This window comes from Somniosus microcephalus, chromosome 8, assembly GCF_052327205.1.
Source record: "Somniosus microcephalus isolate GS21.2 chromosome 8, FLI_Smic_1.0, whole genome shotgun sequence".
In the NCBI taxonomy this organism is placed as follows: Eukaryota; Metazoa; Chordata; class Chondrichthyes; order Squaliformes; family Somniosidae; genus Somniosus; species Somniosus microcephalus.
This window is the reverse complement of record NC_140994.1, coordinates 240,811,781-240,838,828: the sequence shown is the minus strand read 5'-3', so window position 1 is coordinate 240,838,828 and position 27,048 is coordinate 240,811,781. Positions and strand designations below refer to the sequence as shown.

The 27,048-nt window shown below is 45.2% G+C and overlaps 1 protein-coding gene across 11 annotated transcripts in view; it reads left to right on the top strand.

The window, feature by feature from the left end:
- Positions 1–4,634, top strand: part of LOC147114196 (prolyl 4-hydroxylase subunit alpha-2-like) — a 153,825-nt gene extending 149,191 nt beyond the window's left edge. For all 11 annotated transcript variants that reach the window (XM_085995859.1, XM_085995857.1, XM_085995855.1 and 8 more), the window contains one exon: positions 1,332–4,634. In XM_085995859.1, the coding sequence (XP_085851985.1) occupies positions 1,332–1,402 (71 nt within the window). In that variant the 3' untranslated portion in view covers positions 1,403–4,634. The remainder of the gene's footprint in view (positions 1–1,331) is intronic.
- Positions 4,635–27,048: the final 22,414 nt, after the last annotated feature.

Below are 27,048 nucleotides of genomic sequence, written 5' to 3'. Positions count from 1 at the left end.
GGAATTTGAACTCACATTCTGTGTATTATTAGTCCCATAACATAACCATTACACCACCATACGCGTCTCCTCACATTCCTTCAAGGGTCCCTCAGGAGACTAGAGTTATTGTTGCAATGAGGATAGCTCATTACTTACATGAATCTGTGGCTTTGTTGAGTAAAGGGAGGATTCAGTAATAAATGGGTGCCTCCAAAACAGATCTTATTGCCTCGTAGCAACAAATAAGGAGCATCGTAGATGAATCTGGACATCCACGTTAAATCAACCCATTGACATTAGGTCCAGTTTCACAAATTGACAGGGAACGAAACAGCCAGGAATCCTGGCTTCCTGTAGCTCACTTACTATCCCAGGGAGCACCTTTCACTCTATTTCATTTGTCAACTGTGCATGTACTGGCTGAAGATATCCGTGGAAAAAAAAAAGGCCACAATGGTGAAATGCAGCACGGAAGGAAGGAAATATGAAGGAGTCAAGATTAATGGTTCGGAATTTGCGGTAGTAATAATGGCTAGGCTGTCAGCACTTGTCGTCATTACTGGGTAAAACTGACAGCAACTTCTGGCATCCACACATGCGCAGTTAAACGCAGAAATCTGGAAGTTGCTGTCAGTGATACCCTGATCCTCCACAGGGTGCGCTGTTTCAGTCTTCACTGATAGAATCATTCAGTAATCACTGATTTGTAGTCAACTTTAACTATTTACACACTATTCTACTGTAAGGAGCAATGATAAAGTTAAACCTTGTTCAATCAGGAGTAACTGAGTTTTTAACAGCATACTACATCATAATTAATGCTGAACAACCTCTCTCTCCCTGAAAAACTAATTTATAAGTGTGGAGTCTCATTCCCTTAGAATAACATTTAAAAATCACAGATTTTTAATAAAATGTTTTTTTTTAAGTTTTTGTTCTGATATTTACGTTTCTCCCTTAACCCCATTTTGCTGTCTGTACAATGATTTAAATGTGATTTAAATTCCCTGCTTTGTTGTCCGTGAGAATTCTTCAATCTGATTGACTGATCAGCCTGCCCGCTGCCTGCCCTGTTGCTGGACGCCACACACCCCCTGTAGAAGGTGCCAAATTGAAACTGACATCGGAAAAGAGGAGGTCTGCGCTTTAGAGCCCGCTAAATCTTTATGGGCAGCTTTTTTTGAGGTCAGCGGCGAGCGCCGTTCCTTCGCTGCTGACCGCAAAATCCGGACCAATGTATTTTTTTTTGGAAGGGACGTACGGAGATGGATTACAAATTACAATTCTTATACTCTATAATGATGCGTCGCAGACCTTTAATCTCTCCAACTATTTTGTTTCATTCACAGTTTCCAACAAATGGATCCATGAGCGAGGACAAGAGTTCAAGAGACCATGTGGATTGACAGAGGTGGATTGAGCTTGTGGTCCATGCTATTATCCATCTTTATTCCCTTCCCTCCTTTTATCAGGACAAGCAAACAGTCAGGATTTGATTTTTCTCCTTCAAGTGCATCCTTATGCATTCCCCTTTGATCATTTCATCACTGTGTTATTTTCATTCCATTCCATTTTTTTCTTTCCCCCTCCCCTCCCCACAACGAGACGTACTGTGATATTCATTGAAAAAAAAACCACCTTGTGGTATTTTCAGTTGGTGGTCCACTGTGTACATGCAGGTAATTCACCCTCAATTCGACTAGAATACTCATGTAATGCTGTCTGAGAGAAGACAACAATCGTTTCACTTTGGGAAAAGAAGTGGATGAAAATATCAGAGCAATCAATTTTCTTTCATCCTTTGTATCCTACTGACTTACGAATTGAAACAGAGCAAGACACGTGCAGTTTGGACCCATCGTCCCTCCACATGGATGCAGCTCCACGAATCTCCCATTCGCCACAGCTCAGCGACGCCTCTCCTGGGCAGCCTCTGCCTTTTGAGGCCCTCAAAACCTTGTTCAAACACTCCAGTTAAGTAGAAGGTTCACGTGAAAACAGTTCGGCCATTCCAGCTTAACTTACCTATTTACATGAGGGGGTTTCATATTATCGTTTTGTCTGCTTATTTTCACTTTTGAGGATCTCCTCAGCAGAACTCCATTCGATTTTGAGCATCTGATCATAATTTTATCCTTTTTTTACTAAATTGCAGATGTTGAGTGCTCCCTTTAAGCAACTAAATTAATCCAAAGCTCTTCTAAATTACAATAAGCCTAAAGTGCAAACAGAAAGTGTCCAACCAATTTGAGTTATTTTTAGTGGCAGTCTTAATTGTTTCTCTGAGGACCTACATTGCACTGAAAATTAGCCCTGGTTCAGAGGTTAATATGTAGCAGCCCAAGAAGGCAGCCCACCACCACCTTCTCAGGGCAGTGAGGAATGGGCAGTGCATGCAGCTTTGCCAGTGTTGCCCACATCCTGAGAACAAATAAAGAAAAATAATAATTGGGCTCAGCTGAATATATTAAACTAAATAAATTGATGAAAAAATTAATATCTCCAACTTGAGGATGAATATTTTATGAGCAAACTCATCACAGGTTCATGCTGGGAAAGGGATACAACCTTATACAAAGTCTATTTCTGCAACGTTCCTTCTTGACTTGGCTCTTGACCTGCCACCTGGAAACATAAGCTCATGGAGCCTCTCTCTCAAACCTGCTTTTAATTTAAGAATTAAACATTAACAGAACTAGACGTGTTATTAAAATTGCAAAATGTTTAGTAATGATATACAGGCCATCTGTTTTATTGACCTGACTTCTCTGTAATGGCGCTAACGTGGCCATTTTAGAATCAAGACCACTAGCAGTCAGACTATCCCAGCATACCATTGTTAGAGCGACATAACAGGGTCAATTTTTACTGTTCCCGCCAGGCAGGAAAAAGGGCGGCAGGGGTTTTGCACCCCGCCCGATTGTCCTTCATTAAAACAGAGAGTAGGGATTAAAGGTAGCTACTCAGGCTGGCAAAAGGTGGGAAGTGGTGTTCCACAAGGATCGCCGCTGGGACCACTGTTGTTCACCATTTACATCAACAATTTACACTTGGGAATCAGAAGTACAATTTCAAAATTTGCAGACGACACCAAATTGGGGGTGGGGGGGAGTTAATACTGAGGAAGACTGCGACAAAATACAAAACATTAATAAACTTGCAGAACGGGCATGCAATTGGCAAATAAATTTCAATATAGATAAATGTGAGGTGGTAGGAAGAATAAGGAGGCCATATACTGCTTGGAAAAAAGAGTCTAAATGGGGTAGAGCAGCAAAGGGGTCTACGGGTACAAATAAACAAATCACTAAAAGTAGGGATATAGGTTAATAAGGCCATTAAAAAAAGCAAACAAAGCACTGGGGTTAATTTCCAGAGGGATAAAATTGAAAAGTAGAGAATCTAATGAGGTCCTGCTGTTAAATTTGGCCAGTTCTTCACATTTCCGGGCTCTACGACGGCCCCCCACCCCCACCCCATACTCTCTCCGCCTCCCCACAAATATTGGGGCCCATGTTTCCACTTGTGGGGGAGACCAAATCTAGGGGCCATGAATATAAAATAGTCACCAATAAATCCAATATGGTATTCAATAGGAAACCTCTTTACCTCACGAGTGGTTTGAATGTGGAATGCGCTACCACTAGGAGTAGTTGAGGCCACTAGCATAGAAGCATTTAAGGGAAAGCTCCAGATAAGTACCTGAGGAAGAAAGGAATGGAAGGATATGCTGATAAGAGTTAGATGAAGTAGAGCGGGAGGAGGCTCGTGTGGAGCATAAACACTGGCACAGACCAGTTGGGCTGAATGGCCTGTTTCTGTGCTGTAAATTTTATTTCCTGCCCAGAAGGAATGGTTAAAATGACCACAATAAATTAGTTTTACAGGAGGAAAAAAAAAGTGCGCTGAAAACAAAATCGATTCTGCTTCTGGTAATTCCTTAAATTAAGAAGGCCTTAGCTAAGCCACATTTTAAGGCCTTAAAAGTCCTTTAACATGTTAATAAGTCAAATATCTCCCTGCACTCGTGTATATCAAGCGATAAAGAAAATAATGCATCACTTCTTGAAGGACAAGGTGCTGAGCCAGCACCTGACGGTGATGTTATAAATCCTTTTTTGTGTCTCCCATGTAACTGAACTGGAATCTGTAGGAACCAATAGATCTAATGTGGCCTATAATTTCTATCCTTCAAAAACTGCGTAATGCATCCTGATCCCTATATAAGTCTAAAACCAACCACAGTTGCTTCTCTAAGTCATTCTACTTAACTGTTGTGGCAATCGAGCAGGTTGTGTTGAAAACCCACAGAAGCGGAATGTTACCTGTGTAATTCTGTGCTGCTTTTACCAATTTCACTCCAAGGATGACGGGGAAAAGATTGCTTTTCCACCCGAATAGCAAGTTTGGTTGGGTCATTGCAAATGCAGAATATTACTGATGTTTTATTTCATTTGCCTTTTTACCTCTGGTGGTTTACATTGCATATATTTTGGTTAAATATAGAGTGGTTTTATTAACTTTTTTTTAATTAATTTTGTTTTTAGTATTTTTTGAATGGAGCACAAATGCCACAAAGTGATTGGAGGAAGTTGTGGTCCAACTGTTTACTGTGCTAGAATGAATGAATAAAATAAGAAAATCAGATCATTGCGGGGACTTGTCTCTGGACTGTTCTGTTGTACTTCAAACTTTATTTAAACCTGGTGACATGACCCAAACTCTCTCTGGCAATTGAGCAATCCTTTCCAAACCAGAGGCCCCAATTTTAATCGGGCAATGGGCAGTTAAAATGAGACTAGTCACTTACCAGCTCTGATCCAGCTACCTACCCGCTGGGTCCCGATATTAACCCGCTCTTTTGAGCAAGTAGGGTCTTTCTTTAAATATGCAGACTGGGTCCCAATGATGTCATTGGGACCTGAGTGCAATTTTAGCCAGAGCCCTGAGCAGAGGAGCAGTTACAGCTTCTCCATCAGGCCAGACCTGATGGGAGGTGACCTGTGGGCCAGAAGAGGCTCAAGCAGCTTACTTGGAAACATTTTAGTTTAGGTATCCTTGTGGGCCGGCAGGGGCATGAGGACACCTCCGGGCCTGACAGGGAAGCTTTTGGTCTCCTTTGCCCCAGCTCCGGCTCCTCCCCCCCCCCCCCCCAACCAATCGCAGCCAGAAAGCCCCCCACCCCTCGACCATGGCCAGAATGAAGCCCACCCGCCACCTACGATCGTCTCCAGAGATCCCCTCGGATCGCCTCCAAAGCCCCACCCCACCTCGACTGATGGCCAGGGACCGCACTCATGGGTTCCCGGCTGCCCTCTCCTGCCGCCGAACTGCCGCTCCCGCCCGGCGGCCAGCTAGTGGATTTGGCTGGGTTCGGGCGGGACTCCGGGAGAATTCATTCAAATCCACGTCCCAGGACTCCCCGAGTTCACCGTTCGTTTCGGAGCTCTCACGCTCAGTTCCCGACCCTACTTTCAAATCCACAGTCCTGGTGGTAGACATTGAGTATCCTCTGCTTACATTTTGCTCAAGTGGTTTCTCAGCTAGGCTGACACCTGGCAATGCTTCCAGAGGGGATTGGGGAGCAAAAAGACAAACAGATTGTCTGTAGAAATTGGGCCTTATGCTGGTCATTCCCTTTACAGCCTTAATGGTGTCAGGGTGAGACTGAGGTCCAGAATGTTGCACAAAAATGAAGCTTTTTAACTTTTATTGCAAGCCCCCCGTCCTTTATCAAAGAATAAGTAGCAAAGGCTGGAAACTGTCCTTCACCAGGTCTTCTCTACTTACACAGCATTACATAGGATATACAGCACAGGAACAGGCCATTCGGCCCAACCAGTCCATGCCGGCGTTTATGCTCGCTCGAGCCTCCTCCCATCTTCTTCGAAATAGTGCCACAGGATCTTTTACGTCCACCTGAGAGCAGACATGGCCATGGTTTAATGTCTCATTCAAAAGACAGCACCCCCAACAGTGCAGCACTCCCTCAGTGCTGCACTGGAGTGTCAGTTTAGACTTTTGTGCTCAAGGGCTGAATTTTGCCGGCACTCAGAATGCCAGTTTGGAGGTGGGTCCGCTGTCAAAATCAAAATGATTGACAGCATGTTGGGAACCCACTCCAAACCCGCCTCCAGGTAAGTTTCCAAAGTGTCGGGTCTGCAATTTCAGAACACACCCGACACCAAGCGGCTGGGGAGGCATTTAAGACAATTAAATGCTTGTTAACTACTATTTTGCCAGCCTGTTTCTATTTTAACACATTTTTAATGGGGTTCAAGTCATTTGGAGATCATGTCAGGTAAGTAGGTCGGGTTCTCTATGTCTCCCCATTGCTGTGAATAGGTGACAGCTGCAAAAGTGGTTTGAAAACTACCATTTCACAGCTGTTCATTTTCCAATGTCAAAAGCTTGAACCTTCAGGACTTAGAAGGCACTTTTGAGCTGTATGCAGTTTGGAAGTGTTTGGAGTAAGCCCTCGATCCACTGTCACCTCCCTGAAACAAGCTCTCTCACCATTGACAGATCACTTCTGTCATCTCAACTTCATCTATTCCAGCAACATCGGTGCCCTTGAAAAAATCTCACCTTGGTCCTCTGAATCCCTCCACGATCAGCCCCAACACCAACATCACCAGGCACACCAACATCAATACCAACTTTTCCCGTAATCACCTGATGCTGCACAGGACATCGGGCATCAGCATCTGACCACATTGCTGCCCAGGAGGCCAGCGATGACATCACCATGGCCAGATTTACTTCACTTGACGCTGTACACCCTGACTGCCACATGATGCGCCAGGTTGACACCACCCCACACCAGCACCATAAAGCATCCCAATAATGTCCAAGCCATTCCTTTCACACTCATCACTATTTGGGGGTTGGGGAAGTTATGTCGCAACATTCATTGGCACTCACTAAGACACTTCCAAAGGTGAGCACAGATCTGTCCAATAAAGCAAAGTGTTGAAAATATAGATTTCAATATTTGACAACACATTAACAGAAACTTCGCATGAACATTGGCTAAACCACCCAGGTGCCTACCTTTGTGAGTTGTTAGTTGGTCTGCTTGCAGTAGGTTGAGGGTGAGTTCGAGGGGTAGCTAGTGAGATGAGGAAGTGATAATGTAGATAGAGAGGGATGGGCGGAGGTGTAAGGTAAGTTGGTGTGAGTAAGGATGTGCAGGGTGCAGGAGTAGGGTAGGGAAGGCAGAGTGATGTTGATGTGATGATTGGCACAGCAGGTTGAGGTTGAGTGTGGCTTGGCAGTAACGTTTCTTGATCTGCTCAGATCATTGAACGGCTTGCACCACAGCAGCCTAGTTGTCCTGATGACATCCCTGCTTGTATCCTCCTGTGCAATGTGCAACCAGGCTGCGTTGATCTCCTGAAGAGGTTTCTTCCACCTGTGGGAAGGGAAGAGAACCTCCCTGTGTGCTGTGACTCCCTCCATAAACATATGGAGGGAGTCATGGGAGAGCCTGGGTGCACCCATGTACCTCTGTGCAGTGCTTGTCAGTGTTTGCAGCACCTCAGTGCTGTAGAACACTGACAGCAGAACTGTCAAGATCAATTTGGACATGGCTCCTTTAAGGAAACCAGCTGATGACGCGTCATCAAATGACGTCATCAGACCCGCTTCCTATTAATTGGCCGGGAACCTCACAGAGTGGGCTGAACCTCGCAGAGCGGGCTTAACAAGCCCAATCAACGAAAAATCACTTGGAGAGTGCCGGCTGTGGTAGGCAGCGGGCTGGGACCGTGACACCGACCCCGGCCACCCAGGACCCGCCTCAGTCGGCAAAATCACGGCCCAAGTCCCTGGAGTGGGACTATGAACCCACAACCCTCTGACTCAGAGGCGAGAGTGCTATCAACTGAGCCACAGCTGACACTATAACACTGTAGAGAATTCATTTTTGTTAACCAAAGGTATTAAGGGATATGGGGCAAAGGCGGATATATGGAATTAGGTCACAGATCAGCCATAATCACATTGAATGGTGGAACAGGCTCAAGGGGCTAAATGGCCTATTCCTGTTCCTATGTTCCCGGGTAAGTTATTAGTTATGATTCATTTCCGAAGGGACACAGCGCATACACTCCCCAGTAAGAAGCTGCATAGAACAAAGAGCAAAAGTCAATTTCCTAAAGATATACTTATTATAATCGATTGTGGTTTCTCAGACATTCTCCCAGCCCCCAGAGCTTTAACAAAAATAACTTACATTCATATAGCACTTTTTACATAGGATATACAGCACAGAAACAGGCCATTCGGTCCAACCAGTCCATGCCAGCATTTATGCTCCACTCGAGCCTCCTTTCGTCTTTCCTCATCTAAATCTATCAGCATAACCCTCTATTAATTCACCCTCATATGTTTACCTAGCCTCCCCTTAAATGCATCTATAATATTCACTTCAACCACTCCCTGTGGTAGCGAGTTCCACATTCTCACCACTCTGGGTAAAGAAGTTTCTTCTGAATTCCCTATTTGATTCTTGGTGACTATACTATATTGATAGCCTCTAGTTTTGCTCTTACCCACAAGTGGAAACTTAGGCCTGGATTTTGCTTACCTCGGCGGGTCCGTGGCGGGCGAGGTCGGTGGCAGGTCCCGACCTCGCTGCTGGCTCCATCCCGCTCTGTGAAATAAATTTCCCTTGATTGGGTTTATTAAGCTTGCCCAGCGTGTTTCCCAGCCAATTAGAGGAAGCGGGTCTGATGACGTCACTTGATGACGTGTCATTAGTTGGTTTCCTGAAAGGGACCGTGTCCAAATTCATTTTTGGCATTTGTGCTGTCAGTGTTCTATAGCATTGAGGTGCTGCAAATCATTTTCAGCTGCTTCATCAATGATCTTGACTCCAACATAAGGTCAGAAGTGGGGATGTTCGCTGATGACTGCACAGTGTTCAGTGCCATTCGCAACTCCTCAGATAATGAAGCAGTCTATGCCTGCATGCAACAAGACCTGGATGACATTCAGCTTGGGCTGATAAGTGGCAGGTAACATTCATGTCACACAAGTGCCACGCAATGACTATCTCCAACAAGTGAGAGTCTAACCACCGCCCCTTGACATTCAACGGCATTACCATCACTGAATCCTCCACTATCAACATCTTGGGGGTCACCACTGACCAGAAACTTAACTGGACCAGCCACATAAATACTATGGCAACATGAGCAGGTCAGAGGCCAGGTATTCTGTGGCGAGTGTCTCACCTCCTGACTCCCCAAAGCCTTTCCACCATCTACAAGGCACAAGTAAGGAGTGTGATGGAATACTCTCCACTTGCCTGGATGAGTGCAGCTCCAACAACACTCAAGAAGCTCGACACCATCCAGGACAAAGCAGCCCACTTGATTGGCACCCCATCCACCACCTTAAACATTCACTCCCTCCACCACCAGCGTACCATGGCTGCAGTGTGTACCATCTACAAGATGCACTGCAGCAACTCGCCAAGGCTTCTTCGGCAGCACCTCCCAAACCCGCGACCTCTTCCACCTAGAAGGATAAGGGCAGCAGGCGCATGGGAACACCACCACCTCCAAGATCACCTCCAAGTTCCCCTCCAAGTCACACACAATCCTGACTTGGATATATAATGGCGTTCCTTCATTGTTGCTGGGTCAAAATCCTGGAACTCCCTAACAGCACTGTGGGAGTAACTTCACCACATGAACCTGCCTCCAATCCGTCCACTCCCTCCATGTGCTTTTAAATTAATCTTTTGCATCTGTGTTCACTATGGAGAAGGACGATGTAGGCATAGAAATCAGGCAGGGGTATTGTGATATACTTGAACAAATTAGTATTGAGAGGGAGGAGGTACTAGCGGTTCTAGTGGGCTTAAAAGTGGATAAATCCCCAGGCCCTGACGGGATGTATCCCAGGCTGCTGTGTGAGGCAAGGGAGGAGATTGCAGGGGCTCTGACACAAATTTTCAGAACCTCCCTGGCCACAGGGGAGGTGCCAGAGGACTGGAGAACAGCTAATGTAGTACCATTGTTCAAGAAGGGTAGTAGGGATAAACCAGGGAATTACAGACCAGTGAACCTAACATCAGTGGCAGGGAAATTATTGAAAAAAATTCTGAGGGACAGAGTTAGTCTCCACTTGGAGAGGCAGGGATTAATCAGGGATAGTCAGCATGGCTTTGTCAGGGGGAGATCATGTCTGACCAATTTGATTGAATTTTTTGAGGGGGTGACTAGGTGTGTGGATGAGGGTAGTGCAGTTGATGTAGTCTACATGGACTTCAGTAAGGCTTTTGTCAAAGTCCCACATGGGAGACTGGTCAAGAAGGTAAGAGCCCATAGGACAATGCCTGGGAATTAAGCATACCAGGTTATTTAACGATCAGGAAGGACAGGCAGGAAGGAAGGGGAGGTGGGGTGGCTATGTTAATAAAGGAAGGAATCACTGTAATACAGAGAAATGATACTGGGTCAAAAGATCAGGATAATGAAACAGTTTGGGTGGAGGTAAGGAATAATAAGGGGAAAAAAACACTAGTGGGCGTAATCTATAGGCCTCCGAACAGTTGCAACTCTGTTGGACGGAGTATCAATCAGGAAATAGTTGAGGCTTGTAGTAAGGGAACATCTATAATTTTGGGGGATTTTAACTATCATATTAATTGGACAAATCAAATTGGGCAGGGCTGCCTTGAGGATGAGTTCATTGAGTGTATTAGGGATGGGTTTCTTGAGCAGTATGTAACTGAACTGACCAGGGGGCAAGCAACCTTAGATCTGGTCCTGTGTAACGAGACAGGATTAATTAAAAATGTCCTTGTAAAGGATCCCCTTGGAATGAGTGACAATAACATGGTTGAATTCCATATTAAATTAGAGGGTGAGAAGGTTGGATCTCAAGCAAGTGTGCTAAGCTTGAATAAAGGAGACCATGAAGGTATGAGAGTGGAATTGAGTAGAGTGGATTGGGAAAATAGATTAAAGGGTAAGATGATACATGATCAGTGGTGTACATTTAAGGAGTTATTTTACAACTTCCAAAAAATATATATTCCACTGAGAAGAAAAGGGTGTAAAAGAAAAGACAGCCATCTGTGGCTAAGTAAAGAAATTAAGGATAGTATTCGACTAAAAACAAGGGCATATAAGGTAGCCAAATCTAGTGGGAGGATAGAGGATTGGGAAAACTTTAAAAGACAGCAAAAAATAACAAAAAGATTGATTAAGAAAGGGAAGATAGATTATGAAAGTAAATTAGCAAAAAATATAAAAACAGATAGTAAGAGTTTTTATAGTTATATAAAAAGAAAAAGGGTGGCTAAAGTAAATGTTGGTCCCTTAGAGGATGAGACCGGGAAATTAATGGTGGGAAATATGGAGATGGCAAAAACACTGAATGAATATTTTGTATCAGTCTTTACAGCAGAGGACACTAAGAATATCCCAACACTGGACAAACAGGGGGCTATAGGGGGGGAGGAGCTAAACACGATCAAAATCACTCAGGAAGTGGTACTCGGTAAAATAATGGGACTCAAGGCGGATAAATCACCTGGACCTGATGGCTTACATCCTAGGGTCTTGAGGGAAGTGGCGGTAGGGATTGTGGATGCATTGGTAATAATTTTCCAAAACTTCCTGGACTCAGCAAAGGTCCCGGCAGACTGGAAAACTGCTAATGTAACACCCTTATTTAAAAAGGGCAGTAGACAGAAGGCTGGAAACTATAGACTGGTTAGCCTAACATCTGTGGTAGGTAAAATTTTGGAGTCCATTATTAAGGAGACAGTAACAGGACATTTGGATAATCATAATTTAATAGGACAAAGTCAGCATGGTTTTATGAAGGGGAAGTCATGTTTGGCAAATTTGCTGGAGTTCTTTGAGGAAGTAACATATAGGGTGGATAAAGGGGAACCAGTGGACGTAGTGTATTTAGACTTCCAAAAGGCATTTGACAAGGTGCCACACAAAAGATTATTGCTTAAGATAAAATATCACGGGATTGGGGGTAATATTCTGGCATGGATAGAGGATTGGCTATCTAACAGAAGGCAGAGAGTTGGGATAAATGGTTCATTCCCAGACTGGCAATCAGTAACTAGTGGTGTTCCGCAGGGGTCAGTGCTGGGTCCCCAACTCTTTACAATCTATATTAATGATTTGGAGGAGGGGACCGAGTGTAACATATCAAAGTTTGCAGATGATACTAAGATGGGAGGGAAAGTAGTGAGTGAGGAGGACATAAAAAACATGCAAGGGGACATAGACAGGCTAAGTAAGTGGGGCCGATTGGCCTACTCCTGCTCCTATTTCTTATGTTCTTATGTTCTTATGACCCAGGGCAATTTGGCACATTGGATCCAAAATTGGCTTAGTGGCAGGAGGCAGAAGGTAATGGTCGAAGGTTGTTTTTGTGACTGGAAGCTTGTGTCCAGTGGTATACCGCAGGGATCGGTGCTGCGCCCTTTGCTGTTTGTGGTGTACATTAATGATTTAGATATGAATGTAGGGGGTGTGATCAGTAACTTCGCAGATGACACGAAAATTGGTGGAGTGGTAAACAGCGAGGAGGGAAGCCTCAGGCTACAGGACGATATAGATGGGATGGTTAGATGGGCAGAACAGTGGCAAATGGAATTTAACCCTGAAAAGTGTAAGGTGATGCATTTTGGGAGGACTAAAAAGTCAAGGGAATCCACAATGTATGGTAGGACCCTAGGAAGGAAAGAGGATCAGAGGGACCTTGGTGTGCATGTACCTCTTCTTCTTCTTAGGCAGTCCCTCGGAACCGAGGATGACTTGCTTTCACATTAAAAATGAGTTTGCAGGTGACTGATTAGTCCAATGCGGGACCTACATTCTCTGTCACAGGTGGGGCAGACGGTGGTTGAAGGGCGGGTGGGTGGGGTGCTTGGGTTGACGTGCGCTCCTTGCGCTGCCTGCGCAAGTGTGCATGTACATAGATCCCTGAAGGCAGCAGGACAGGTAGATAAGGTGGTTAAAAAGGCATATGGGATACTTGCCTTCATTAGCCGAGGCATAGAATATAAGAGCAGGGAGGTTATGATGGAGCTGTACAAAACACTAGTTAGGCCACAGCTGGAATACTGTGTGCAGTTCTGATCGCCACACTATAGGAGGGATGTGATTGCATTGGAGAGGGTGCAGATGAGATTCACCAGGATGTTACCTGGGCTGGAGCGCTTCAGCTATTTCAATGATCTCAGTAGATCACGAAACGTTAATACAAAGCCACACTCAACCTCGTCCTGCTGTGTCTCTCATCACATCCCCATCACTCTGCCTTCCCTACCCTATTCCTGCACATCCTTACTCACACCAACTTACCTTGCACTTCCACCCATCCTTCTCTCTCTCTATGTTATCACATCCCCATCTCACTAGCCACCCCTCGCACTCACCCTCATCCTAGTGCAAACATTCCAACTAACAACACACAAGGGTAGGCACTTGGGTGTTTTATGCAATGTTCATGTGAAGTTTCTGGTAACGTGGTGTCAAACATTGAAACCTTTATTTGCAGCACTTTGCGTTCTTGGACAGATTTATGTGCACCTTTGGAAGTGGCTTAGTGAGTTTCAGTGAATGGTGAGAAATAACGGTACCCCCCGCAATGGTGATGAGTGTGAAAGGAATGGCTTGGGCATCATAGGGATGTTTTATGTTGTTGGTGTGGGGTGGTGCCAACCTGGCGCATCATGTGGCAGCCAGGGTGTACTGCATCAAGTGAAGTAAATCTGGTTATGGTGAGGCATCCCTGGCCTCCCAGGCAGCAATGTGGTCGGGTGCTGATGCCCTGTGTCCTGTGCAGCATCAGTTGATTGCGCAGAAGGTTGGTGTTGTTGTTGGTGCTGCTGGTGTGCCTGGTGCTGCTGGAGTTTGGGCTGATCGTGGTGGGACTCTGAGAGAGTATAAAGGGCACCCATGTTGATGGAATAGATGGCAGGTGAAGTAGAGATGACAGAAGCGATCTGTCAATGGTGAGAAGTAATGAGGTCAGACTGGATGGAGACTTGTGTAAAGACTTGCAGCATCCTGAATCTGTTGTGGAAATGCAGTGAGGAACAGCTTGTGGCTGAGGGAAGATAACTCTGTAAGGTGGGAACTTTTACTTTACATTTAAAGCTGTCAACACATCAGCTGATTCAATGGTCACTGAACTCCCGCCTCAGCTTGACAGACGTGGTCCATGACCAGCGTGGACCCTGTGGGCGAGCTGTGAAATGCAGAAGGTAAGCTGAAAATCATTAAGTGGCTCTAAACAAGCCACTAATTACTGATATTGGTTCGCCCATCACTGCCTGCCGGGTCTGCTCAGCGCTAACACATCCGACATCGGGAAAGTTGCGTGGGAAGGAGTTGGCAGTGGGTTCCCAACCCATTGTCAAAAATATCAAATTTCTCACCCGCCCCTTAACCAATCCTGCCCACTGAAAATTCCGACCTTACTGTCTGGGGGAATTTTAACCTTAAAAAATGGGTGGGTTGCGGGCATGAGGGCAGTTAAAGTGTTAAAAATGTGAATCCCGACATGAACCTGCCTCCAATCCGTCCACTTCCACTTTTAACGGAGGCGGGATGGGCAACGGGCAGCCAACCTGCTGCCAGAAGACGGATCACCCATGTAAATATTATAATGAGTCTGGAAGCCTCTTCTTTAGCCTCCATTTTGTCTTGAACTTTAGCTGGTCGGGTTTTGCGCAGCTCGTGAAACCCACTAGCTAATGCAAGGTGAGGACTGCTGCATCCAGGCGGTAAGTGCCCTTACACTTACCTCCTGGAGCCAGGATCCCTACCTAACCCACCCCTCCACCCCCCCGCAATCAGAGATCCCCCACGAGACCTCCGATTCCCGCCCCCCCCACCCCTGCTCCTCCAACCACCCCCCATCCCCCCGTGCTGCTCCTCCAGCCCCTGATCCCTTCAGGTCCCCCCCCCCCCCATGCTGCTCTTCCAACCCCCTCCGTCCTCACCCACCCGCCCACCCCCCTAATCTGCTCCCGGTCCCCCATCCTTACCCGACACCCCCACCCCTCCGTGCTGGTCCCGGCTGGCCCGCGATGGTCTGGAAGTTCCCCCCCCACTCCTCCGGCCAGCCAGTGATGTTCTGGACCCCCCGTGCTGTAAATAGTGTGTGCTACCAGATGAGCCCATCTACGGAGAGGGTAACACTAAAACAATTGGTTCAAGACAAGCTAAATGTGTGTACGTAATTCAAATATGATTCTGTCTCAGTTATCAACATAGCACAATATGACCGCCTTTTGTGACTGCTGGAAGCTCACAATGCAGCAAGATAACACATCAATCATAATTTGTGTCGTCTTTCCATTCTCCACTCACTGACTAAATAACTAATTACAGCGTTAATGGTTGACTTTCAACATTTTTAACAGATCTTCGCACTGATCATGTCTCACTCACATTGCTGCGATTCACCCAAAAGCTTGGCAATAAGCTGCTCCTCTCCATTTCTACAGACCATATTCGCCAATTCACAGGAAACAGATGTCTGGTTGACTGATGAAAGTACATCCCCAACAGGGGAAGCATTACTCAAGATAGCAAAACATTAGTTATACGACATCAGTTAGCTGCAAATTGGAAAATATTGCTGTCAAAACGAGGGAGAAAGGTACGGCAAATAAAGTCAGGGCTCCCTGGATGATGAAACAGATAGCCAATATGATGAAGCAGAAAGAGAGTGCGCAAAATACATCTGAGAATCAGGCCATATATAGAAAGGTCAGAGGAGAAGTGAAAAAGAAAATAAAAGGGGCAAAGAGTGTATAAGTATAGAATGGCAGCCAACATAAAAGGTAATCCAAAAGTCTTCTGTAGGCGTAAAAATAGTAAACGGGTAGTAAGAGGAGGTGTGGGGCCGATTAGGGACCTAAAAGGAGACCTGCACATGGAGGCAAAGGGTATGGCTGAGTTACTAAATGAGTACTTTGCATCTGTCTTCACCAAGGAAGAGGATGCTGCCATAGACATAGTGAAGGAGGAGGTAGTGGAGACACTTGATAGGATCAAAATTGATAAAGAAGAGGTATTGAAAGGCTGGCTGTACTTAAAGTAGATAAATCACCAGGAGCGGATGGGTTGCATCCTAGGATGCTGAGCAAATTGAAGACAGAAATCGTGGAAGTACTGGCCATAATCTCCCAATCCTCCATAGATATGGGGGTGGTGCCAGAGAACTAGAGAATTGCAAATGTTACACCATTTTTGAAAAAAGGGTGTAACGATAAACCCAGAAACTACAGACCAGTCAATTTAACTTCGGTAGTGGGGAAGCTTTTAGAAACAGTTATCAGGGACAAAATTTAACAGTCACTTGGATAGGTGTGGATTAATTAAGGAAAGCCAGCACGGATTTGTTAAAGGTAAATTGGGTTTAACCAACTTGATCAAGTTTTTTGATGAGATAAGAGAGAGGCTTGATGAGGGCAATGCGGTTGACGTAGTGTACATGGATTTCCAAAAGCCATTAGACAATGTGCCACATAATAGGCTCATCAGCAAAGTTGAAGCCCATGGAATAAAAGGGACAGTGGCAGCATGGGTACGAAATTGGCTAAGTGATAGGAAACAGGGAGTAGTGGTGAACGGTTGTTTTTCGGACTGGAGGAATGTATACAGTGGTGTAGTGGTGTTCTCCAGGGGTCGGTTCTAGGACCACTGCTTTTCATGATATATATTAATGACTTGGATGTGAGTGTGCAGGACACAATTTCAAAATTTGCAGATGACACGAAACTTGGAAGTATAGTGAACAGTGAGGAGGAGAGTGATAGATTTCAGGAAGCCATAAACAGGCTGGTGAAATGGGTGGACACGTGGCAGATGAAATTTACCACAGATAAGTGTGAAGTGATACATTTTGGTAGAAAGAATGAAGAGAGGACATATAGTCTAAATGGTACAATCCTAAAATGGGTGCATGAACAGAGAGACCTGGGGGTACAAGTGCACAAATCGTTGAAGGTGGCAAGTCAGGTTGAGAAAGCAGTTGAAAAGTCTTACGGAATCCTGGGCTTCATGAATAGAGGTACAGAGTACAAAAGTGTGGAAATTATGATGAGCCTGTATAAAACACTGGTTCAGCCCCAACTGGAGTACTGTGTCCTATTCTGGGCACCGCACTTTAGGAAGGATGTGAAGGCCTTAGAGAGGGTGCAGAAAGATTTACGAGAATGATTCCAGGAATGAGGGACATCAGTTACGGGGATAGACTGGAGAAGCTGGGGTTGTTCTCCTTGGAGCAGAGAAGATTAAGAGGAGATTTGATAGAGATGTTCAAAATCATGAGGGGTCTAGACAGAGTAGATAGAGAGAAACTGTTCCCATTGGCGGACGGGTCGAGAACCAGAGGACACAGATTTAATGTGATTGGCAGAAGAACCAAACGCGAAGTAAGAAAAGTCTTTTTTACGCAGCGAGTGGTTAGGATCTGGAATGCACTGCCTGAAAGGGTGATGGAGACAGGCTCAATCTCATCTTTCAAAAGGGAGTTGGATAAGTATCTGAAGGAAAAAAGTTTGCAGGGCTACGGTGAAAGGGCGGGGGAGTGGGACTAGCTGAAACTTGGCATGGGCTCGACGTGCCGAATGGCCTTCTTCCGTGCTGTAACCATTCTATGATTCTATGATATGGTTAATAATTCACAGTTATTGTGGGAATCATAACAAGATTATTCCAGGAAAATCTTTTTATATTTACTGCCATGATTGTTTGTGAAGTGACAAAAAAATATTTGTGGTTCTGAACTTGTTGAAAAAATTCCAGATTGGACAATTGAAAAAAGACACGTATTAAATAAATTAAGGGAACTGGAAGCCATTCAACTGGAACTTTCATCAGAGATGCACCTTTTAAAGAGGGATGCATGCAACCATTATACTATTTAAAGACTGCAGCTAACTGCCAGTGTCCCTTTTAAAGAGGCTTTCCACTGCGACTCATCAAGGAAGGTGTGTCATCACCAGCACCATTGTTATGGGAACGGTAGCATAGTGGTAATGTCACTAGGCTAATTATCCAGAAGACTGGGCTAATGATCCAAAGAGACATGAGTTCAAATCCACAACGGCAGCTGGGGAATTTAAATTCAGTTAATTAAATAAATCTGAAATACAATTCTAGTATCAGTAATGCTAACTATGAAACTATCAGATTGTTGTAAAAACCCATCTGGTTCACTAATGCCCTTGAGGGAAGGAAATCTGCCGTCCTGACCTGGACTGGCCTATATGTGGCTCCAGACACACAGCAGATGTGATTGACTCTGAATTGTCCTCTGAAATGGCCTAAAAAGCCACTCAGTTGTAACAAACCGCTAAGAAACACAATAATGGCCCAGAAATTGGTGTCGGGGGCTTCCCGCGGGTGCAAGCCCCCGACCTACACTTACAGAGCGCGCCGACAGTTGAAGCCTGGCCCTGCGTGGATTTCCTGTCAGTGGCCCGGTTCAGCTCCCGGCGCACTGTGCTTGCGTGATCCAGCGGCGTAGTTAGTTCGATGAGCCGGCTGGGATCACGTGAGCACTGGGCAACCAATCGGAGGTTGCAAAGGTTCATTCATGAGTTTGATAGTAAGAACTGTCAAACTCATGAAAACTCCGGTTGCCCAAAACAGTACTTAAACTTCAAATAAAAGTTCAAAAAAATCCCACTAATTAAATGAACTATTAATAACTGTAAAAAACTAATTTAAACAATTACTCAAATTTTTGAAAAAAATAATTTTTTAACAAATCGGGTCTAAAAATACACTTACCTTACTGTAAAGTCTTTAAAAATAATAAACCTGTGGAAAAAAATTTCTAACTTTAATTATTAGACCACTTACCTTTTAAAACGTCTGCTTTTTTCATTCGTAAAAAGTTGAGGCCTTCACGCACGGGCAAACCTTTAAAAAAAAAGGAATTTCAGCGCGCACGCGTTCGACCTCTGAACCCCTTGGTTCAGAGGAAAGGAAATGCTGGTTTTCCGCGCATGTGCTGTGCATGCTGAAAACCGACACTTCCATCGGGCCCACGCGTGAGTACCCCATCCGTACTCATGCATTGGGACCTGAATTACTGGGCCAATAAGAATGAAACCGGACGGACCACCCGGCTATGGACATTGCAACGGCACACCCAGCCCTCCTCATCAACAGCTGGGGACTTGTGCCAAAATTGGGAGAGCTGTCCCACAGACTAGTCAATGACACAATCATACTCACAGAATCATACCTTACAGCCAATGTTCCACACTCCTCCGCTGGCAGGACAGACCCAGGGGTGGCGGCACAGTGGTATACAGTCGGGAAGGAGTGGCCCTGGGAGTCCTCAATATTGACAACAGACCCAATGAAGTTTCATGGCTTCAGGCCAAGCATGGGCAAGGAAAACTCCTGCTGACTACTACCTACGGCCCTCCCTCAGCTGATGAATCAGTACTCCTCCATGCTGAACACCACTTGGAAGAAGCACTGAGAGCAAGGGCACAGAATGTACTCTGGGTGGGGACTTCAATGTCCATCACCAAGAGTGGCTCTGTAGCATCACTACAGACCAAGCTGGCCAAGTCCTGAAGGACACAGCTGTCAGTCTGGGCCTGCAGCAGGTGGTTAGAGAACCAACACGAGGGATAACCTACGTGACCTCATCCTCACCAATCTACCTGTCGCAGATGCATCTGTCCATGACAGTATTGGTAACAGTAACCAACGCACAGTCATTGTGGAGACGAAGTCCCATCTTCACACTGAGGACACCCTCCATCGTGTTGTGTGGCACTACCACCATGCTGAATGGGATAGATTCAGAACAGATCTAGCAGCTCAACACTGGGCATTCATGAGGTGTTGTGGGCCATCAGCAGCAGCAGAATTGTATTCCTCCACAATCTGTAACCTCATGGCCTGGCATATCACTCACTCTACCATTACCATCAAGCCAGGGGACCAACCCTGGTTCAATAAGGAGAGTAGAAGAGCTGCCAGGTTGGCACCAGGTGCATCTAAAGATGAGGTGCCAACCTGGGGAAGCTGCAATGCAGGACTACATCTTAAATACACGACTTCATCCTAAAAAGCGGAAGCAGCATGCTATAAACAAGGCTAAGCGAGCGCACAATCAATGGATCAGATCAAACCTCTGCAGTCGTGAATGGTGGTGGACCATTAAACAACTAACGGGAGGAGGAGGCTCCATGAATATCCCAATCCTCAATGATGGTGGAGCCCAGCACCTGAGTGCAAAAGACAAAGCTGAAGCGTATGCAACCATCTTCAGCCAGAAGTGCCGAGTGGATGATCCATATCGGCCTCCTCCTGAGGTCCTCACCATCACAGAAGCCAGTCTTCAGCCAATTCGATTCACTCCACGTGATATCAAGAAATGGCTGAGCACATTGAATACAGCAAAGGCTATGGGCCCTGACAACATGCCGCTATCATGCTGAAATGGGGATGTTCGCTAATGACTGCACAGTGTTCAGTGCCATTCACAACTCCTCAGATAATGAAGCAGTCCATGCTCGCATGCCACAAGACCTGGACGACATTCAGGCTTGGGCTGATAAGTGGCAGGTAACATTCGCGCCACACAAGTGCCAGGCAATGACTATCTCCAACAAGCGAGAGTCTAACCACCGCCCCTTGACATTCAATGGCATTACCTTCGCCAAATCCCCACCATGCACATCTTGGGGGTCACCATTGACCAGAAACTTAACTGGACCAGCCACATTAATACAGTGACAACAAGAGCAGGCCAGAGACTGGGTATTCTGTGGCAAGTGTCTCACCTCCTGACTCCCCAAAGCCTTTCCACCATCTACAAGGCACAAGTAAGGTGTGTGATAGAATATTCTCCACTTGCCTGTATAAGTGCAGCTCCAACAACACTCAAGAAGCTCAACACAATCCAGGACAAAGCAGCCCACTTGACTGGCACCCCATCCACCACCTTAAACATTCACTCGCTCCACCACTGGCGTACGGTGGCTGCAGTGTGTACCATCTACAAGATGCATTACAGCAACTCGCCAAGGCTTCTTCGGCAGCACCTATCAAACCTGTGACCTCTTCCACCTAGAAGGACAAGGGCAGCAGGCGCATGGGAACACCTGAAGGGATAATTACAAGTCCTAGCCCTGTCTCGGGCTACCCCAGATCAGGCATATTACCCACACATTCGCCTTCAACTTAAGTTAGAGATAGCCGAATTCCATAAGACGCTTAAATGGGCCTAAAGGTTCAGGCTATCTCTCCCTAAAGGAAAGGAATGACTGAAGATGTTGCCGTCCTCCAGATATTAATTTTAATAAGTTTAACTAGACTGTAACGTTCCAGATATTATGAGGGTCCGGAATACCCCCCAGAATTCTGCAACTCCTTACAAAAGAGTGCACAGAAATTGGGTTTGCGAGTTTATACGTAAATACTCTTTGAGACAATTCTAAAAATATATAGTTTTATTTAAGAGCTGACATTCAGTTAACAGCTGTTGAATCAGTCGCAACATTAACAATTCAAAATACAAATAGCTTACATTTCTTATTTCTCAGTGATCCTTATTCTCAAATCTTTACTTCTTTACATTTCTACATTTCTTACTTATTTCTAAATCCAGATTATCCACCAAAATCAATTACTTTGATTACCCGAAACTTAAAGTTAAAAACTTACAGAGCGTGCCTGTAAAGTTGAGAAACGCTTGGCCCATTCAGTGAGTTCTGACTTTCCATTTGAAAAGCTCTTATTTCTATACGCTTTTTGCAGTGGTTTATTCTGTGAAGTTCTCTGCTGATGTAAGCTTATTGGCCCAGAACTTGGTGTCGGGGGCTTGCTGCGCGTGCAAGCCCCCGATGTGCGCTCACCCTGCGCGCCGACATCTGAAACCTGGCCCGCAGTGGATTTCCTTTCAGTGGCCAGGTTCTGATGTCGGCGCGCTGTGCTAACCTGACCCAGCGGCGTAGTTAGTGCGATGTGCCGGCTGGGATCAGGTGAGCACTGTTCAGCCAATCAGGGGAGGGGAAACTTCATTCATAAGTTTGAGAGTGAGAACTGTCAAACTCATGAGAAGTACTGCACCCCAAAACACTACTTAAACTTTAAATAAAATTTTAAAAAACATCCCAATCATTAAATTAAGTATAAATAAGTTAAAAAAAATAATTTAAACAATAATTTTTTTTTTGAAAAAAATAAATTTTTAATAAAAAGGGTCTAAAACTAAACTTACCTTATTGTAGATTCTTTAAAATAATAAACCTGTGGGAAAAAAAATTCTAAATTGCACTAAAACACCACTTACCTGTAAAAATAAATACGTGTGCTTTTTACAAGTGTAAAGACTGGAGGCCTTTACACATGCGCAAATCCCCCAAAACAGAGGAAATCCAAGACGCATGCGCTGCCCCCTACAGCGCACACGCTAGCCTCTTCAACTCTTGGGTGAGAGGAGAGGAAATGCCGGTTTTCAGCGCATGCGCTGTGCATGCTGAAAACCGGCATTTCCTCCGGCCAGACGCATGAGTACCCCTTCCGTACTCACGCATTTGGGGAGGAATTTCTGCCCCATTGTCTTTATTGATACCTCTGTTGAATACTTTCTATCTTACTGTCAATTCAACTATTGCATGCATAATTGTGTCTCTACCTTTAGGTGTTTCAAAAACTATCATAAAAACAATATGACAGCAATGGTTTCTGTTTGATGCCATTCTTACAAAATTCTTTCATTCAATTCTTAATATTGGCTTTACTGGTTTTAGCAGACGTTGAGTCTCCTAACTACTACAAGTTCAATACAAACACAATGTAATTGCTTGGTGTATCTATTGAAGTCATATCTTCAAAGTGTGCTTATTGGTATCATATTTACTATGTATATATCAAAGACACTTTGACTGAGTGTTTACTTGTTTTCTAGCTATCTCAATTGGTTGCATATTTAATATTATTTTTCCTGTCTTCCAAGTTTAACATAAAAACTATTTGACCAGCAGGTGTTTCTTTTACTTGATGTCATCTTTTCAAAGACACATGGTTCTTTTAATGTTTGTGTTTCTGTTCAAAGCGTTAGCTTATAACACCTTAAACTGGGTCTTCCATTGTGTTATTCCCAAACTCTAGACCCTCTGGAAGCGCCAAACTGCCATTTCAATAGGGTCATTGTATTAGTATATTTAATAAATTCCCATTTCAAAGCTTGTTTGGTTTTTACAACTTTGATATCAAACCATCCCATCTCAGAAGCCTGTATTTCTGTTTGTAGTCTGTGTCTCTGAGGCTTTCCAGACTTTAAAACCCAGAATATCACGTATTAATAAATATCAGAATATTATAGTGTAACTTTCTGAAATATGGCTTATTCCCTCACACACCATCACCTCCAAGTTTCCCTCCAAGTCACACACCATCCTGACTTGGAAATATATCGCCGATCCTTCATCGTCGCTGGGTCAAAATCCTGGAACTCCCTACCTAACAGCACTGTGGGAGTACCTTCACCACACGGGCTGCAGCGGTTCAAGAAGACGGCTCACCACCACCTTCTCAAGGGCAATTAGGGATGGGCAATAAATGCTGGCCTTGCCAGTGATGCCCTCATCCCATAAATGAATTTAAAAAATAAACATAAGAACATAAGAATTAGGAGCAGGAGTAGACCATACAGCCCTTCGAGCCTGCTCTGACATTTATCAGGATAAGGGGTCGGCCATTGAAGACTGCGATGACGAGGAATTTCTTCACTCAGACAAGACAAGCAACAACCAGATCTTTGACCTCAACTCCACTTTACCACCCGATCCCCATATCCCTTGATTCCCCTAGTGCCCAAAAGATCTACTGATCTCAGTCTTGAATATACTCAACGACTCAGCCTCCACAGCCCTTTGGGGTAGAGAATTCCAAAGATTCACAATCCTCTGAGTGAAGAAATTCCTCCTCATCTCAGTCTTAAATGGCCGACCCCTTATCCTGAGACTATGCCCCCTAGTTGAAGAGGATATCTCACTGCCAATGCCCATTTTAGAGCTGCAATGTTCCCAAGATTGGCATTAGATTTACTATTGCAGCACAACCCTTTTTACAGCCGCCAACGGATGAATGTTAAATAGGTCAATTTACAATAGCCCTGTTATACCGTGACCTTGCTTCACTTTTCAGAAACAAATTCAAAATACAAGCAGATTTGTAATGGTTCTGCCGAACAGAATAGTGCTCCCGTACTGAGCATTACACCAACTTCCAACAGAATCATTTTTACCTCAACAAAGTTCTCAAGTAAAGTTATCAGTTTTCCTTGAACAGCTAAGAGCTAAGGATGCTGTGTGTTATTAAATGGCCTCTTGTATTATGAGGGCTGTTGTGTATGTACCTTTAAGAGAATAACTGGTCTCAGACTGCAGTACCGGCAGTGACCACCCCTGTATAAAAGGCGCTAGAGAGCCTCTGTTGTTTAGATTCGTTTATGCCTTTCACCAGTAAAGACTTGTTTGTTTCTCTCCTGCTAGTCCGTGTCTCAATCATTCACGGACTTAACACTGGCGACGAGTTAGAAACGAACTTACCTGCAACTCAGCAGCAGCTCCGACGACGTTGTTGAAGGTCGGAGACAGAAGCAAGAAAAAAAAAAATAAGCCATTGAAACTCGAGAAACAGGCGTCGACCGTCAATCATCGAGTTCAAAACTTGCAGGAGAGACTGTCCAGAGCCAGGCTGGGTTCCTCGGTCCGTGGTTTCCCAGCTAATCGGGCTGGTGGCAGGTAGTGCTCTGATCCTTCCTGGGCTGCGGCGGGCTGAAGCTCGATCGGGTGGCCTTTCAACGGGGCCGGGCAGCGAGTCGGGAAGCAAGGAGAGAGAGAGAGGGTGGAGCACACAGGGCGCGGCCGGTGTTTCAAAGCTGGGCAGCGTTCGGACCTCAGAAGAGGAAGGGAAGTGTCCCAGAGGGTCCGCTCCACGACGGGAAGATAATAAAAGAAAATGAATTAATATTTAACGCGCAGGAAACCGTGGAAAGCAGCGCTAACAACAGCGGGGAAGAAGACAAAGCGCGGGAGGCACCATTTTGTTAAATCGGGGAAGAAGGCAAAGCGCGGGAGACGCCATTTTAGATTTGCAAGATGCCGAAGACTGGCTGTATCACTGCTTTTGATAATACATTAGAGGACTGGACCACGTATATGGAAAGAGTCGAGGTATATTTCGAGGCAAATGAAATAGCGGAGGGGAAAAAGGCATCAATATTGCTAAACGTAATGGGCGCTAGAACGTACGGCCTATTGCGGGATCTGATTACTCCAGCCAAACCGAAGGCGAAGAGTTTTAATGAAATTGTTGCTGTTCTACAGGAGCACTTAAACCCTGCACCGCTGTTGATAGCAGAAAGATTTAAATTCCACAGGAGAACTCAGCACAAAGATGAGAGCAATGCTGAGTATCATACGGAACTACGCAAGCTATCAAAGCACTGCCAGTTCGGAGCAGGACTGGCAGATACCCTACGGGACAAATTTGTCTGTGGACTCCTGAGTGAAGGAACACAGAAGAAGTTACTCGCAGAAGAAGAGCTGACGCTAGATAAGGCTTTCAGCGTGGCAGTACCGTATGAAGCAGCAGCCAGGGGAGCTGCAGAAATTCAACAAAAACCACAGGAATACGGCACCCACGAAATGACACGGGGATTTGCAAAATGTTATCGCTGCGGCAGAACTAACCATGACCAGAAGGACTGCTGGTCCAAAGACAAAATATGCAGACAATGCGGGAAGATTGGACACATTGCACGAGTTTGTAGGTCTGGGAAGAAGACCAGCGACAACAAAAAGGCTACTAAGGAACCGTACAAGAAAGTACAAAAGATGACGGACAGTAGTTCCGAAGACCAGATGAGCGATAGTGAATCCGAGAACAGGAGATTAAGCTGTCTCAAACTTCACAATGTAATCGCAAAAGAGGATCACCGAACCATTTGGGTCACCCTCACGTTAGCAGGGTCCCAAGTTAAAATGGAATTGGATACAGGATCAGCGCTAACCATCATGAATCGACGAGACTATGAGCGGCTATTTTCACACATACCCTTGAGAGAGACATCCGTCGTCTTGACGACGTATACGGGGCAAAAAGTATACCCCAGAGGGAAAATAAGGGTGCCTGTCGAATACAATGGCAAGAAAATACGGAAATTGTATCTCTACATACTGCCAAATGGTAGACCACCATTATTGGGATGGGAATGGATCAGGAAGATAAACTTAGATTGGCATTCCATTCATGCAATGACGGTGGACGGTAAAAAAGATGAAGACGTCACTCCTGGACGATTGTCAACAATCTTAGCTAACGCCAAAGAGGTATTTCAACAAGAACTGGGCACGCTTAAAGGCGTAACCGCCTCGTTAAAAATAGAAGAGAATGCAGTTCCCAAGTTTTTCAAAGCGAGACCGGTACCATATGCAATTCGTCCAGCTGTCGAGGCAGAGCTGGAGAATCTGGAGAAGGCGGGCGTGTTGTCTAAGGTCGACTGGAGCGAGTGGGCGACACCCATCGTTCCTGTCATGAAGAAAACGTTAAGCAATAAGTCCGGAGAGCCAAGGAAGATTCGCATCTGTGGGGATTTCAAGGTGACGGTGAACCCTATCCTTCACACAGTACAATATCCTCTTCCAAGGATAGAAGACATCTTCGCCTCACTGTCTGGAGGGAAGCGTTTTACAAAAATTGACCTAGCACAAGCATATTTGCAGATGGAGGTTGAAGAGTCCTCTAGGAAGTAGCTCACGATAAACACTCACAAAGGTCTTTACCAGTATCATCGATTGGTATTCAGAGTAGCATCGGTTCCGGCGATATGGCAAAGAGCGATGGAACAAGTCCTGCAAGGGATTCTGGGGACTCAGTGTTACTTGGACGACATCCTTGTAACAGGTGAAGATGACAGTGAACACCTTAACAACCTAGAACAGGTGCTCACTAGACTATGGGAACATGGGCTGCGAGCCAACCGCCCCAAGTGCGAATTTTTTAAGAAACAGATATCGTA